The sequence below is a fragment of the Prenolepis imparis genome, unplaced genomic scaffold, assembly GCF_030444845.1.
Source record: "Prenolepis imparis isolate NDT839.2.m4 unplaced genomic scaffold, iyPreImpa1.0 SCAF_1, whole genome shotgun sequence".
Taxonomy (NCBI): domain Eukaryota; kingdom Metazoa; phylum Arthropoda; class Insecta; order Hymenoptera; family Formicidae; genus Prenolepis; species Prenolepis imparis.
In genome coordinates, this window is record NW_028141159.1 from 18,456,995 (window position 1) to 18,473,944 (window position 16,950).

The 16,950-nt window shown below is 31.8% G+C and overlaps 4 protein-coding genes across 6 annotated transcripts; 1 reads left to right on the top strand and 3 right to left on the bottom strand.

Annotated features, from left to right (window-relative positions):
* Nucleotides 1–1,837: 1,837 nt before the first annotated feature.
* Nucleotides 1,838–6,075, bottom strand: Suv3 (Suv3 RNA helicase). Its single transcript, XM_083034970.1, has 14 exons — nt 5,744–6,075; nt 5,338–5,576; nt 4,917–5,139; nt 4,601–4,769; nt 4,401–4,512; nt 4,190–4,320; nt 3,781–4,094; nt 3,515–3,656; nt 3,275–3,433; nt 3,014–3,193; nt 2,716–2,864; nt 2,515–2,636; nt 2,290–2,343; nt 1,838–2,180 (listed from the first exon to the last, which is right to left on the bottom strand). Exons 1-14 carry the CDS (start codon nt 5,818–5,820, stop codon nt 2,047–2,049), a joined length of 2,205 nt encoding a protein of 734 aa, XP_082891096.1. The 5' UTR covers nt 5,821–6,075; the 3' UTR covers nt 1,838–2,046.
* Nucleotides 6,076–6,167: 92 nt separating this feature from the next.
* Nucleotides 6,168–8,024, top strand: LOC145934506 (uncharacterized). The gene is made up of 6 exons (XM_083034980.1): nt 6,168–6,307; nt 6,430–6,672; nt 6,820–7,022; nt 7,145–7,347; nt 7,444–7,621; nt 7,794–8,024. Exons 1-6 carry the CDS (start codon nt 6,304–6,306, stop codon nt 8,022–8,024), a joined length of 1,062 nt encoding a protein of 353 aa, XP_082891106.1. The 5' UTR covers nt 6,168–6,303.
* Nucleotides 7,994–9,148, bottom strand: LOC145934530 (protein SPMIP1). Its single transcript, XM_083035037.1, has 3 exons — nt 8,935–9,148; nt 8,701–8,855; nt 7,994–8,623 (listed from the first exon to the last, which is right to left on the bottom strand). The coding sequence occupies exons 1-3, from the start codon at nt 9,145–9,147 to the stop codon at nt 8,401–8,403; spliced, it is 591 nt and encodes a 196-aa protein (XP_082891163.1). The 5' UTR covers nt 9,148; the 3' UTR covers nt 7,994–8,400.
* A 259-nt stretch (nt 9,149–9,407) lies between these two features.
* Nucleotides 9,408–16,492, bottom strand: LOC145934514 (mitoferrin-1). Of its 3 annotated transcripts, XM_083034995.1 has the most exons (6): nt 15,283–16,492; nt 13,242–13,518; nt 12,647–12,871; nt 12,345–12,555; nt 12,036–12,228; nt 9,408–9,537 (listed from the first exon to the last, which is right to left on the bottom strand). In XM_083034995.1, exons 1-5 carry the CDS (start codon nt 15,397–15,399, stop codon nt 12,036–12,038), a joined length of 1,023 nt encoding a protein of 340 aa, XP_082891121.1. In that variant the 5' UTR covers nt 15,400–16,492; the 3' UTR covers nt 9,408–9,537. The 3 variants fall into 3 exon arrangements, with proteins under 3 accessions (XP_082891121.1, XP_082891132.1, XP_082891140.1); XM_083035006.1 differs by lacking the exons at nt 9,408–9,537; nt 15,283–16,492 and adding an exon at nt 15,004–15,263 and having other exon boundaries at nt 9,557–12,228; XM_083035014.1 differs by lacking the exons at nt 9,408–9,537; nt 15,283–16,492 and adding an exon at nt 14,871–14,999 and having other exon boundaries at nt 9,557–12,228.
* Nucleotides 16,493–16,950: the final 458 nt, after the last annotated feature.

The window sequence follows — 16,950 nt, forward strand, 5'->3', positions numbered from 1 at the left end:
AGCACACGCTCGCGAAAATACGATCACGCGCGCGCATTGATCGGCAAAATAAAATAATCGCACGACAATTTGAACGACACTCCCGACGTAAATACGTTAACCGTACGCGACTCTATACGGCACTTTCGATTTTAATCGCGCGATACTTTGTGCGGAACTTCTGACATTAATCGTACGTGAGTTTTCATACTTCGGCACTCCCGCTTTTAATCGTACGCGTATTTTATGCGCTTTTGTTAATTAATTATATACGACGCATATTTGAGAGAACAGAACGCGACAATTATAATTATACTTATACGATCCGCACGACGCGACCCACGAAATTTACGCGCGAAGTCACAGTGATGCCAACTGTCTAATTAGAAATTCTCAGTCTTTAATCAATCATTGAAAAGATCGATTAACATAGAGCGCCTCACTCGGCGTGACTAGAGACCCTTTCCGATTTTAATCGTACGCATGTTTTATGTGCTTTTGTTAATTTTCCGCGACGCAGAGATACCACCTGTAAAAATAATTATAAAGATTATTATAGTCTTTCACGATTAATCGAATAAATTATATAAATTATATATAAAATTCGTCGAATAAATATTAGATCTATATATATAAAATATGATAAAATATAATTTTCATATAAAAAGTTGTATGTATTATGAGAATTTTATTATAATTTATATTTATTTAAAAAATTATTGAAAGTTTTGAAAAGTAAAATATCCATTCTATGCATTACATTATACATTTATGTAAAATAAATCGTCATCGCGGAGATAAACGAGTAATTATTATTATTTTACAAGTAATAATAAATAATAAACGAAATGTTATAAGGTTATTTGTTGGCGTCGCATGCCCCAACATGCTTCTTCTCACTTCAATGCGCTGCATTGGAGTGCATTGGAGTGAGAAGAAGCATGCTGGAACATGCGACGCTACCAAACCCATTGTCTATACTTACAACGCGGACAAAAGTTGCTCCGCCATTGCTCGATGCCACCCCGGGCCTCCTTCTCTTTTTAATACACGCTCGCGAAAACACGATTAATTACGATACACACGTGCATTCGTCAACAGAATAAAATAATCGCACGACAATTTGAACGGCACTCCCGGCCGTTAATCGTACACACGACTCTTTTACACGGTACTTGTGATCTTCGCGCGATACCTTGTGCGGAACTCCCGATATTCGTACGTGACTTTTCAACGGCACTCCCGCTTTTAATCGTACGCATATTTTATGTCCCTTTGTTAATTATATGCGACGTATATTTGAGAGAACTGCACGCGACAATTATGATTAAACGAAGCTACGACCGCGCGGCACGTCCACGAAATGTGGGATGTCGCATCAGTGATGCCAACTGTCGAATTAGAAATTATTAGTCTCTTGCGATTAATCGATTATTGAGAAGTTCGATTAACATGCTACTCGCTCTAAATATAAGAATTCATTTAAATATAAATTATATTATAATCTATGTATTATTGATATGAGAATGCAGCCAGATGTACAAATTCTACTTCTTTTGAATTACTAATTATTACTAATTACTAATTATTACTAATTACTAAAGAAATAAAAAAATTAAAAATTTATTTCTAAATTTTCACAAATATAATAAAAATTATAGATCAAAAGTCAACTCTAGTTTCTAAAAATCTACAGAGCATAAAGTTTATATATATATACATATACAAAAATAAATTATACATATAAATATAATTATAGATATTGTAAATTACACTCTATTTCTACAGAAAAAATATTTAATCTGTATATGTAAGCAAAAATCTATATAATATAAACACAATTATTATTAAATATTAAAATGATATTTACAGTTAACATAGCCCCGTTTTGCATAAAACTGTAATATTGTGTGCTACGTGTATATAAGATTTTAATACTTAATACTTAACTTGTAATTTAAATGTTAACTTGATATTTAGCTTTTTTAATTAATTCACAATTATGTCAGTCACAATATAATATGATTTCTTCTAATTCAATTTAATATTTAGTTACTATATATTACATTATTTTTTCTTTCTCGACTTAATCCATTCAGATTGTAATTCACGTAACATTTGTGGCGTTAAGAGTCCCTCTGCTATTAATCTTTCAGTCAACTTTCCTTTACCCACGCTACGTTTACCAGTTGTTTGATGATCTAAAATATTTCTTATTTAATATATGAGCATTTCATCTTATCTATATATAATATATATAATTGTAATCTATAAATAAATATACATTCTCTATATGTAGGAAGATATTACCTCGGTAAAAGTTTTGCTTTTGTGTCTGCATCTCAAAACTATCAGTCTCTTCACCTAAATAACAAAACAAAATTTATACATTAATATTTTATATATATAAAATAACATATATATAGATATAAAAATTTGATAGAAGATTAATTAACTAATTATATATATAAAAAAATACAGAAAAATAATATAAAATACATTGTAAACGTCATGTTTTAAAAGAATCACATTTACCTGCATTTGAATGCGATAACAAGGCTGTTAATCTAATTATTCCTGCTTCAATGATTGCATCAAGCTCCTTTTGTACATCACGCACCATTTCTGCATCCGGGAATAGATCCATAAAACGATAACTGTAAAATATAAAGATTATGAAAATAAAGTAAATATATATACTTTATCTAGTAGATGATATAATGCATATCACTGTACCTCAGCCATAGGTAAAGATCTAACACATCAAAAATGCCTTCTAAATGAACAAGATCAAGGATAGTTTTTGGTGGCGCAAAAGGCCATCCAATGTGTTGACACAACCAACTAAATGTTATCGCATCGTTTTTACTATATTGACGCGCAAACTGGAAAAAATATGCATATATGCTGTGAGTGAAAGTGCAGTTTTACATTTCGAAAATAAAGCATATTTTATATTTACAGGAAAATAATAATATCTTATTTTAACTTTAAGTATCGTTTTAAGTGTCATTAAGAAAAATATAATACTTACTCTCAGGAACATAGTGCACACATACGGCAATTTTTTATTAATCGGTGCGCAACAAAATACGTATCTCGCACGGAGTGGCAGCGGAACGTGCTGTATCATATCAGCTAAAAACTTAAAGTCATCTAAGTTGCACATAAAGTAAAGAGAATCGTCAACTGTGCACAATGACACAAAAATATCCTGAAATAGATGAAGCATTTTATAAATGATATATAATTATTTATAATTATATAATCTCACTGCTGTTACTGCAAGACGCACCATTAGATTTGATAGATGTGAATTTGGTAAGTGATAAGCATACAGCTCAATTTGATCCGCTGTTGGATGAAGACCTGCTTGTGTTATTACTTCTGGTGTTTGGTTTAACAAATTTTTCAAAGTCGGTAAATCTTCTCGTTTATAGGTCGTTACATAGCCCTGTAATGCAAAGGTATATTTTAATACTTCTTTTACGTTATAATACGTAAAGTTAATAGAAATAAATTAAATTATGCCTACTGTATTCCAAGCTGTACCATAACGTCCAGCGCGACCTGCGATTTGCAAAGCTGCTGACACAGATAGAATATCCATTTCCTTTTCACCTTTTTCGTTGTATGTTGGCTGAATCAACGAATAAAATACAATTCTTCGAATATGCCTATAAAAATATTTGAATTATTTAAATGTTATCAACAATATGAGTTTAGAATCACTTGGAATTTGCAAAGCACAAAGCTTTATATCTCCAGCTTTAAATTTATTATAACACAGATGAAACTTACAAATTTAAACCCATTCCAATTGCATTAGTTGCTACTAGAACTTTACACGAATTCTTAGGATCATTAAATTTCGCGGCTTGTGCCAGCTTGGTACCTGGTGGCAAGCTGCCATATATTACTGCCACTTCTGTCCCTCTACTCTCGAGAGAACGCGATACAGTGAATATGTCATTTTTGCTAAAACAGACTATACAATCTCCTGGTTGAACATTATTCAAAGAATCAAGCGCCTGGTCTTCTATTTTCAGATTTGTCAGTCGCTTATATCTGCGAACTTCCACATCTTCACCCACAGAAACACATATAGCTTTTACCTGCATACACATATAATCTTTGATTAGTAAACATCTATTATTTGTATATAATTTTGTATAAAATTCTATATAGGATATGAACATAAAAGGCATACCAAATCTATAGCAGCAGCTTCACCACATAAATGTATTTCATCTGCGGGAATTCCTAAAAGAGCTCTTGTCCATGCCCAACCTCTACTAAGATCACGCATCAATTGAATTTCATCGATTACAGCTACTTCATCTATGATAGAATATGATTGTATCAATATTATTTTCGTGCATAAATACTTATAAAGTTGCAAGACACAAAGTAACACCTACAATTACTTTGTAGATTTGCCATTTCCACAGAACAGGATAAATGATTTGCTGCATTATTGGGACCTTTAATACATTTTCGTTCCTCTCCAGTTAACAAATCACATGGTGTTCCCTGAAATAAAATAAAAATGTTATCATAATCCAATATATTAATACAGTAAATATGATTAGAGAAAATAAATTATGCAGTTGATATTAACCCTTTTGTTACACTTATGATAGACTTCTGCAACCAATAATTTCAAAGGTGCACAATACACTCCACTCTTTGCGGTAATAAATCTTTCTAGAGCATGATAAGTCTTCCCACTATTTGTCGGTCCAGCGTGAAAGATTATTTTTCTATTTTTTGCTCTTGCTAAGGGATACCTAAAAACATTAAATAACAAAATTCTAATTTATTAAAGATTCTTCTCCCCATTTCTTTTGATGCCTAATGTATACATATATATTGAATTATAATAATAATGGATAATTATATTAATAATTAGAGATATATATGAATTTATATCTTACCAGGTGGCAGGACTTCGTAAATCGCTAATCTTTTTGAGATCATCTATACAATCAATATGTGGAAACATCTGTTTCGCATGTCGTAGGAAATATGGAAAAATATCAGTGACATTTCCAGCACCTTGCAGAATATCACTCAGTACTACATGAAGATCCACAGGTAATGATTCTGTTGCCAAACAATATTGTCTAAAATTTGTAAATGCCTGCCCCTGAAGACAGCCTAAAATGAACATCATAGTTAGAATATGTATATTTAAGCAATATATGTATATTAATATTAATATATGACATATAACTGTATACACTGGTAGTATATAAACTGGTTGATTGCTAAGGAACATTTAACTGTTGACTCTGTTCTCTAGCATTTGTTAATCAGTGTGTGTGTGTGTGTGTTTTAATACATTTCAATACATACTATCTAATCCGTGTTGCCGAGCAAGTTCCTTGATCTCAGTCTTTTGCGTGAAGGCATTCAATATTCTTAAAAGATCCGTTTTCTTTATTAAAGATCCGGTCAATTCAGCACCAATGTTTATATCATCCGGAGTTGGTTTGATAGGCACGGGATGAAAAAGAGATTCCGGTGAATGTGAACTACTGTCGTCTCTTTTGCCTCTGCATGGCTGAACATAATTTGTACCAAGAGCTGTGGATCTGTGTAACAAAAGATGATAGTAGAGTATAGATCAAAGTAAGATATCCCCAAAATAGCAGATTGCATCAAAATCATTTACAAAAAGGAGATAATATGAGAAAAGACAGAATATTGCAGAATATAACCTGTCTGTAATAATCTATAAATGTATACATATATATTATACCTGCGTATGAATGACACTGCTGATAAGACGCTTCTTCGCATCAGTTGTTCCGACATGACATACTTTATGAACATCATCTTTCATCATAGACAATTCTGTTAAAACACAATAAGAAACGTGAAGCACGCAACATGCCTTCCACGGAATTTTTAGGTTATGGGCAGTTATCGGTTAAACACGTGCGAAGTTCAATTATGAAGGTGTGTGTGTGTGTGTGTGTGTGTGTGTGTGTGTGTGTGTGTGTGTGTGAGAGAGAGAGAGAGAGAGAGAGAGAGAGAGAGAGAGAGAGAGAGAGAGAGAGAGAGAGAGAGAGAGAGAGAGAGAGAGAGAGAGAGAGAGAGAGTGAGAAAGAGAGTGAGAGAGAGGGGGGCGAGGGAGGGAAACTTTGAACTCAGCTTTTTATTTCTATGTATATATAATTTCACTTGTCTTGATATGTCATCATACATAAAGAAATAATACAGCATGTTGTTTGAAAAATAAAAGATTATTTTTTTTTTTTTATATTAAATCAACGATAATTTGTTATAAAAAGAAATATGTGCCTTTCTTGACAAGCAATGTGTAAGTAATACTATGTTAACATAAGCAATAAGTACATGCATTTTATAATCTTGATGAAATATATCTTTACTTAAATAGAATTTATATAAAAATTATTCTTATAAAAATATTTTTATACACAGTCCGTACTCACAAATTTCACAAGTTGAAATGTATTAAGCAAAATGATATCCCAACAAGATCAGAGATTCAACAATGTCTTGGTACTTTATTGGCACAAATTCTCTTCAACTACAGTCATTGTGAAATGATAAAACAATTAGACACAATTAGAGCACAGAATGGTAAATTAAAAACGGATGCCATTCGAACGGTGTCAGAAAAACAGGACATTCTTAAATCAAATATACATCATGATATTTTAGGTAAGATTTGCTGAATCTGTATAGAAAGTCACAATATATATATTACAATATATACATCACAATATATGTATATATCATATAAAGTTACATATATATATCACACATATGTGCTTATTAATAAATTAAATATAAATTTTTGTCTCTCAGCATTGGGTGAAGAAGAATTGAAGAGATTTCAGGCAGAGATTGAAGCGTTGATGCAGAGCAAACTGAGGAACGAGTTTGCAGAGGAATGTCGTATGCTTGAAGCTGAAAAGAGATTCGCTATTAAATGCAATACAGATGAGATTCATGCCAGATACGAAGAGTATTTCAAATCCGCTCAACAGGAGTTGCAGGAACAGTTACAAGTACATAAATGACACAATTAATTATTATATCCTTTGTTTATGTAAACAACAAATTAGGAGGTAATATACATAGGATAATTTATTTATTATAACATAATATAACAAGTGTGAAATTGCAATAGATCGAGTCGACAGATGCGGATGCTAAATATAAGAAAGAATTGCAGAAAGTTGTTGTAAAAACACGAATAGACACGACGCATGATGTGTTAAGAAAGTTGCGGCCCCAGATGTATTATATCATTAAGTCTCTTTATGATGACCTTGAACTATTTTATCGTGCACAAAGAGAGAAAATGATTGCTGATTTCAATAAAATCATAAGGTATCCAGATACACATAAGTTTCAAGTTTTAAAAAACTTTTGCTGTAATATCATCAAACGTAAGTTATTAAATTCGACATTTTTATACATGCAAAGAAAACAACATGTCAAATTGGATGTAAGAATTAAGGAAGTAGAAAAGAAGAAAATAGAAGAATTGCATGTTCAACGTCATGAACTCGAAATACAAAATGTTATGAATATTATTTATGTACTTTGCATGGAAAGATTACGTAGTAGTTTAGAAATGCATGTGATACATAAACATTGTGAGGTAAATATATATATATTTGTTAAAGTTATATTTTTGATAAATATGTACGTCTGTGTGTGTGTGTGTATATACAGCTTATTCTTATATTTGAAAGTACTGTAAAATGTATTTGACATTTAAATATTTAAATTAATTAAAATATTGTATATTATATATATTTATTTAAATCTAGGAAAAGATAAAATCTTTGCATGAACTTATTATTAAACAAGATGACGCTATAAATATAATGAAGAAAAAGATTACAGAATATCACAACAAGAATATAATGCTTCAAGAAAAAATTACTGCTATTATCGAGGAATTTCAAAAATTTATAAATTTTGCATTTGATGCAATGCCAGAGCATGCTGACTTTTTATTGCCATTAGACTTATTTTCTATAAATAGCATAAATAAATAAGATGAGAAAAAAAGATAAGTAAATTAAGAAAATTAAGAAAATTTATATTGCAAGAAAAAATCTCTTGTAGAAAAATTTTAATTGCAAGAAAAAATTATATATCGATAAAAAAAAGATAAAATATAAAATAAAAAAGTTTAAATTTAGCGCTTACAAAAATACACTAAATATTATGAGCAAGAGTATATTTTTTATTTTTATTTTTTTATAAAAAAAATGTAGTCTTATCAAAACATATAACATCGAAAGATACGTACAAAAATATAATATCAAAATATTGATCTCGCTCTCTCTCTAATCGTATTCTAGTATTATATAGAATGGAAATATTTATATAATTCTCTTGTATGAGAATTTCAGATTCATTAGTTAATAATTAATATGTCAACAATTCATTGAAATTTCTTGCATTATTTATCTGACAACCACGATGCCATCCCGGATCTCGCTGCAGATTAAATACTTTACGTTGATAAAATTGTGTCAACATAACAGATCTCAGGCCTTTTTCACAAGTAGGAAAATCGCCAAGGCGCCATCCGTATATCCAATTCACAGAATCGGGGAAATAGAAACGCTTCTCTGGGGGTTCTTTATATCTAGAAAATTTTTAAAAACATTTTATAAAGTTCAGTTAACTCCTTTTTACATAAAAAGTTATTTGTGTAGGCGCTACCTTTCAGTTAAATAATTAGTAGTAGTGATAAAAGTCGGTATTCCTTTTTCATAGAGCATGTCTCTTATATTAGGATCAATAGGTTTCATAGTATCTATATTGATAAAAGCATCAGATCGAGGTGGCCTCCAAAGAGGTAAGGCTTTGCGTCGCACCTGTATGTGTATACAAAATTTAAAATAGATTATGAATTATAAGTATTATGGATTAGCAGATATTGAATTTTTTACGCACAATGGGTTTATCAACGCGAGTTTTCGCTCGTTTTTCAGATTCTGCTATTATTTCTTTGGCTCGTTTTGTGAATTTCGGTTCTTTTAAATGACTTATCAATCGTTGTTGATTCTTTAAAAACCATTTCATTCGTATCGCGTTTTCTTTTCTTATCATTTCATTATGAACTAACTGACAACGAGCATCACATGCATTGCCAGAAATTCTCGCCATATTTCTCTTATGCAATTTACACACTATTTTATATACTTATATATTATATAAGCAAAAAATCAATTACAAATAATTTACATAGACATTAAAAAGTATTTTAATGAAAATAGCTCTGAAGTAAGATTTCGAAAAATTACTACCCTCAAATGTTTTTTCTTCTCTTTCATACACTCATAAAAAGATAAGGCGCAACAAAATATAACAATACATTACAATACTTTGTAGAATGGTTTATTTACATTGTTATTACGCGTTATATAATACGTTTTACTGTGTTACATAAATTTAATATATACTTAATGTATGTACTACATTATTTATGTATATATATTTCTTTATAATACCAGTGGGAGCATATATATTCAACTATGTATGTACAACTCTTGTTTTCTGAAAAGAACATAAATTTAGGAAAAACAAAATGTAAAGTCGATCAATTCAACATAATAATATATATGGTTATAAATTATTTGCATACGTAATATGTAAGTTTCAAAAATAAATTAGAGAAACACTGTATTATGTACAGTAGCAGTATTCTATATACCTGAGAGATCAACATTTATTTGAAGTTCAAATAATTTCGAGATAAATGTTCAATATAAAAATTATCAGATTATATAACAAAAATTATATATAAAGGATTTTAAGCATATCGAAAAATTTAATAAAATATTCTACAATCTGTAATGATTGTATGCTTAAATTAATATGTAAAATACATGCATACGCATGTGCAATGGGTGCTTCTGCACACGTATATAGATGTTTCAAATGTGAAATTAGCAAAATAAAGTAATATATTTTGCAATTTTCCTATAATTGTAATTTAAAAGAATGATATTTTTATAAATTTACTTTTAATTAAATGCCGTTCTTTTTTACATACATATTGTCATATATGAGAATACTGTGCTCCAACATCCAAAACAATTTATCCAGTAACGATGCATAGTATATTATATATATACATATATATGTAATATATATTATATAATTATAATATATTATATAATATATTATTATAATATATAATTATATTATTATAATATACATATACATATATATATAAAATTATAACAATAAATAAATGGCGTGAAATATGAGTTTTACATGATATTACTCCCTCTTAAAGTCAACATCAAATGACTCAGTAATCACAGCCATAGGAAGCAATATTGTATGTGATATATATGTGTAATGGTTTAGATATATAGTTCATTTTTATATTACAAAGTGACTAAGGAGCATTTTATCATTTGTACTTGAGTAATCAAGAGGAATCGCATACTTGTACAAATAATAGTTTCATTTCTTCTACACTGGTTTTTCCTTTTTTTTTTATCTTTTATACTGTACATATATGTATTATATAGTTGTATCTACAATCTTCTATAAAACAATTACATCGCATATGATTCCTCCCTCTAAACTTTAGGGTAACCAATCATGTCCTATATTAATTTAATTCACTCCAATCCATATTCGTATCTACAGTCACAAAGTTATGTCACATTTTCGATATCAATTCAGGATTTCATTAGTTTAAATATTTCTTTGAATATTTTGAACGTTAAATATACCGAATAATTTTGCGTTGTTAATAATGATTATGAGTTGTCTAATTTTGCGTATTTATATTAGCGAAATAAAAGTCCCGCATTAATCATAATTATGCGGATTTAATTATGCTCTAAAGTATAGTTTATTATCGACAAAATTCTCGCATGCATCCCACTGTTTTCTTAACTTACTTAATGATACAATATTGGAGAGTGGACTGCAATCTAATCTTGTGCTATTCTATTTTCACTATTCAAGTGGAGCATATCTTTTCTTCTTTTTTAAAAAAACATTCGATTTCTACTGCAGAATGCTACAAACTGTAATGTAACATTTTCCATGTCATTGTCTTTATTTGTATTTACTAAAGTGTAGGTCCATTTTTACAATATAAATTTGCTTGACGTTTTTCAAGCGCAAAAAGTATTACCCAACTGTGTGGCTCAATAGATTGAACAAATTATTAACAAGATATTTAAATTTATTTGTATAAGCTAAATATGTACAAATTAGATTGTAAATAGCGCGTGTATAAGTTTGTTTATAAATTAATATGCAAATTATAGCAGAAGATAAATAATATACAGATAGATTTTTACCCTCAAAAATTAATATACATCAAATTAACATTTTGCTGAATGTCATTGATACTCCATGTGAACAGTACAATAGATAATGACAGTTTGTTTCAATTAGATACACATAGAATAGCAGCCAGTTTATCAGGATCGATTAATGATTATTTCAGAATTCCAAATTTAATGTGTAGCTAATGAACAGAGCTGTTTTATATAGTTATCATGTAAAGTAGCAGAGCGGTATTTTCATACGGATTCCATCATACATAAGAAAGAAAAGATATATGTATATATATTATAAGCATAAGATATGATAAGGCTAAAGGATACTAAAATAACATTTTTCTATCTTGTACTTGTAATTTTGCCTCTTAAAATTAGTCACTTTCGTTCAATAATCAAAGGAATCAAGAAATAAAATAAAAAAGTGACATTATTAACATCGTTATACGAAGCATTTTGTGCAATTATTCAACAAGTTTATTAGCGTATATATACTCATATTCTGTGCTTTTGCGGAATATTGTCTTTCTTTATCATTATATTTTTTTTTATTTCTCTTCGCGACTTTTATACGTTTGCTGTTGTAATAATATAGGAATCAAAAATATCAAAAATACCAACAAAATATCTTTGTTATTCATTGTCGCTAAACTCTCATAAAGAAAAGAAGAGAATTTTATTAACAATTTTCGGATAATGAAACAGCTCTCTTAATCAACCAATAGTGTGATTTCTCTTACATACCTAACTCGTAGTCACTTTGAGTAATACAGGCGATGAAGCGTGGTTGTTAAAGTACAGACCTGTTCCTTGAAAGCTGTTGGATCTCGATGTCAGCATCGGATTTTGATTAATTCCGGTCGTACCACTGTCGGCCTCCGAGTTACCGTATTCGTCATCTCGTTTGTCACGTAACACGTACTTGAACGACTCGTATCTGTCGCACGAATTAAAAATGTACGATTACGCGATGCAACGACGAAAAAAAAAAATGATGAAAGTTATACAATCTCGAGAAAGAAAACATAAGGCGCAAAAACTTAATTGACTTACATCACCCAACAAATGGCAGTGGCTGGTGCTTGGAATAAAACACGTGCGCGTAATCCACGGAAGTATCCCTGTATACCACCATGCCTGTAGACCTGTCTAAAGGCATCCATCATGCCCTGAGCTTGCACGCCGTCTTGCTGAGTGTTCAACACTGTCTTGCAAACGTCTAGGGGGGTCGTCGCCGCAGCCGCGATCGCACCTGCTGCCGCACCTAATTACACACATATATAATAAGAATAATAATAATAATAATAGATAAAGACAGAATAATAATTAATATTACGGATAGTTGATAGACTCACCAGATGCGATATGTGCTATTGGATTGTAAACATGCTCCGGATTCGTAATGGATTGTACAAATTCATACGAAATGAAATGAATACTTTGAAAAGGCACATTCATAGCCAATTGAGTCGTATAACTCCTGTAGAATGCAAATATCCCTTCTTTCTGATACACATGCTGTATACAATTTAATACATTCCTGTAGGGAGAGTTATACATCTGCAATCGCTGTTTCACAACTGTAACGAGATAATATTAATCTATTACATAAATTATTATCTATTATCTTTTGAGAGATTAAAGGATTAATTTCTGTAAACTATTAAATATCTATAAATGTAAGATTTTTTAAAAATCTATATATTATCTTATAAAAATCTTTTATTAAAAATGGAATTGTGTATGTGTGAAAAAGATATCAATAGTATATAATTTGCAATGATTAGATAAAAATCTTTATATCTCTTCATGGATTAAATGATAATACTATTTGAAGCATCTATATTATAAAATTATCTCTTTATTTGTAATGTTATCATATATTATCACTTAGATTAAATGAAATATATCACACATTATAAAGTTAGTTTATATATCATTATAACTAACCTTCCGCTGGATTCATGACACCATCATGCAAAACTGTTGCCACGCAACCAGCCGCGCCGTAGACAAGATGATTAAATTGGGACCTCGTGGTCTTGAATTTTTCTTTAAGACACTCATAACAAGAAAAATATAAAGCATGCGCAGGTCCAGCTCCAGCAACCACTGCACTCACACCTCTAATTGGCCTTAATACACCTTCTTGTCGTATCATTCTGGACAATACTTCCCCCACTCCTCCTCCTCCTCCTGGACCAGGAATTAATGCCTGCATTCTCGTCTGGACACATAAAAGAAGAAGATTATCATCAATTGTAAAATTAATAATATATAACTTAGTTTATTCTATACATCTAATATTTTGGTATTGCAATATTTTTCAATGCTATTTTATAAAATCATTATTTATTGCCAAGGTAATTTAAAAATAAGATGACTTGCTGATAGTAACAACAGTGACTCTCAACCAGTTTACTGTAAAAAAAAAAGCATATGAAGTTAATAATCACTCTTTATCTATGAGAATAAATGCAAAAAATTATCAGTTAGAACGACAACTACACGTAGAAAAATAGAATTAAACCGATAAAACTTAAATGCTTGAAAATATTTATTATACATTCTCTAAAATACTTTTATACTATATACTTTCAACCCAATGTCAATCTGTTTTGCATAACATTATAGCAAAATGACAGCATTTCTATGTCATTAGATAATCCATTTGCATAATGAAGATTTGGCATATTAGTTAAGGTAGGCAAGCATGTATTGGTAGTATAAATAGTAGTTTGAAAAGGAGATCAGAAATAGAACCTACTGCAATAAGACCGACGAACTGTGTTACATAATGAATAGTAAACACTTGCATTCTGAGTAAGAACCTGGTATAACATATTATTTGCAATAACGCAACTCATCTCTTGGTGTTATTACCTCTACCAGTCAGTGATAAAAGTGACTATTGTCTTAATCATCATATGTGCGCCATGTATGATAACATTCTGCGCTATTATAGTATCAAACAAGCTATATAATGCCAAATGTATAAACATGAAATGTTTCAACAAATATTCACAATGGTTTCTATCAGCTATAATCCTTAAACTTGAAAGTAGAATCAACTCTTGTCAATGTATTACTTGAGTTTTCAGAATAAAATTAACAACTTGTTAGGTATGTCAAGTACCATATTAAAGATACTATAAAAACATATTGTAGAAACAAAAGTGAATCTCTGCATCATCGATTTTTATATCTTGGGAAATATGTAGATATAAAGATATGATAAAATACTTTTTTTTTACTTCTTTTTAAGTGTGTGACACAAAAACAAGAATGATTAAAATAAATTTGAATATGCTAATAGTATTGTGCCATTTAATTCTAACAATAAGTCGACCAAAAAAAAGTAAAGTAAAATAGGAACTTTTTTTTTCTATTGAATTAACATTTCTCTATAAATAATATATTCTCTATTAAATACAAATCCTAGATTATATTGCCAAATCTCATCGACGTTACATACAACTTCTAATAATTATGTATACTCTATATTAGCTATTGCACACGAGGTAGTACAATATTCATATTAACAAGAAATATGTAGAGACATATGTCTTAATCTCTGACCTGTCATTCAAATACAAATGAGAAAGTTCTGTTCGTTCAAAGGGCAAAAATGCCTTTGCGACATATCCCACGACAATGGGTTACTATTAGTTGCGATTTCTGTAGCAATAATAAGTCTTGCTATCTAACGCACGTTTGTTTGCGAAAGATAAATCGGATTGATAAATCATCTGGCGCCAAGTGGCTGCCGATTCCAGGAGAGCGCGCGGATCACAGGGCAGATGGTTAGATTTTCCCGGTGATGTGTTGCAATTCCGCAAGACGTCGAGTTCCTGCGATCGCTCGTTCCTCACGACTGGTGGCCATCACCGGCGATTCTTGGAGGTTATGTAAAGGGGGTAGAAAAAAAAACGTGCGCGGCGTGCGATCTTGCGATCTGCGATCTCTACCGCCGACGTAGTAGAGTATATACCTTGACGCTGTCAAACGGATACATGACGCAATGCTCCATGATCCCGGCCAGGGCGCCGGCCGTCATGTGGACGGCGACGGAGTTGGTCGGCAGGCTCTCGTAGTCGTCCTTATCCATGATCGCGGGGAAGGAGAGTCACTCGCTCGTAAGCGCGCTCCGATGATCCGCCACGATGTCGCGCAATACTTTCTTCTCGCGTTCCCTCCGCCGTTCTTCTCCCTCTTCCTCTCTTCTTCGCTCTTCTTTTTCCTACCTGGCCGTCAACACGTTGCGTTACTCGAATATTTTATATCCTCCGGGTCGCGACAGGACGGAACAGGACGGGACGACGTCGTTTCGGAAGGGAACAAACGCTCCGCGTAAACCAGCCGTGACCGACTGGAATATTCGGAATCCAGTTACGCACAAGTTACGCGCGCGCGAGAACCGACATGTGATCTCGCGCGTCGATCGTTTCTTAATGGGAATGCACCGAAGAAGAGTAGGCTCTCGGTGGTTACCCCTCACCTTCACCCCTTCTCTGTCGTCACGACAGAGCGGATGGATAATCCCCTTTTCTACGTTCGTTCGGCCAAATTCGCCTCGTTACGTCAAAATTACGCGCACGATCGGCCGGAATCAGTCCCGATAATCGACGTAACGATCTCGAGGATATCTTCGCGGATCCACGACCATTCTTCGCGAGGGACGACGGTGCACTGCGAGCAGCGAGGTTAGACTCCGACGCACGTGCTCGGTGCGCATGCGTCGTAAGCGACCACGTGGTCCGTGCGTGCGTCCGCGAGACGATCTCGCTTTAACTTTAAAATATCCTCGACGGATGTTTAAGTGCACACGAAATGCCGCAAATGAGTGTGCACATCTTAGTCTAGTCGACAATATGATGACGACAATGATGACGAGATGATAATAATTTTTCCGGAAGAGATCGGAAAGTCATCGCGAAGTATATCGTCGTGCGATATATCGTGACGATTACGAAACTTCGCGCTCACTTATTCGCGTTCTTCCTCCATTCAGATTTCTCTTTCGTTTTATCTGTATTTTCTCGACACTTTCTACGCAAAGCAATAATGATCTATATGTAAAGATTCGTCTGAAAAGATTTATGCATTTTAATTCTGCATATAAAAAAGTATGAAGTACTTTACAATAGAAGACAGAGTTTTATGCTGTGTCATACGAGGATAGTTTTTCCAGTTCTGCGTCATCGCGAAAAAAATTTATGTATTAAAAGAGTTGAATTAAATAAAATATACTGCGCGTAATAATTAATAAATAATTAAATATTTCTAGGTTTACGAAAGAGAAAATTTTCGATTGTAGAAACATGTAGGAAATTCTAGCTAAATTATAGCCGAATTTGCATAACTATCCAGAATTTTTACATATAGCCTTCGTGAAAACTTTAACGTCACAATATACACATGCATGTTCATATATGTATATATGCATGTGGTTATTGAATGCATAGAAAAGCGAAAGGTTCGCATTAGGAACCTCTCGTTGATTTTGAAATCACTTTCATGTATTATTCAAAACGCAAGCCATCGTCGATTATCGCATAAAGAAATAACATTTACAAAAAGATAACGTTTTTTTTTGGACAATAATATAGCTAAAAGTAACAGAAAATATCTTCCTCTCTCGACAAAATAATCGCTTAAG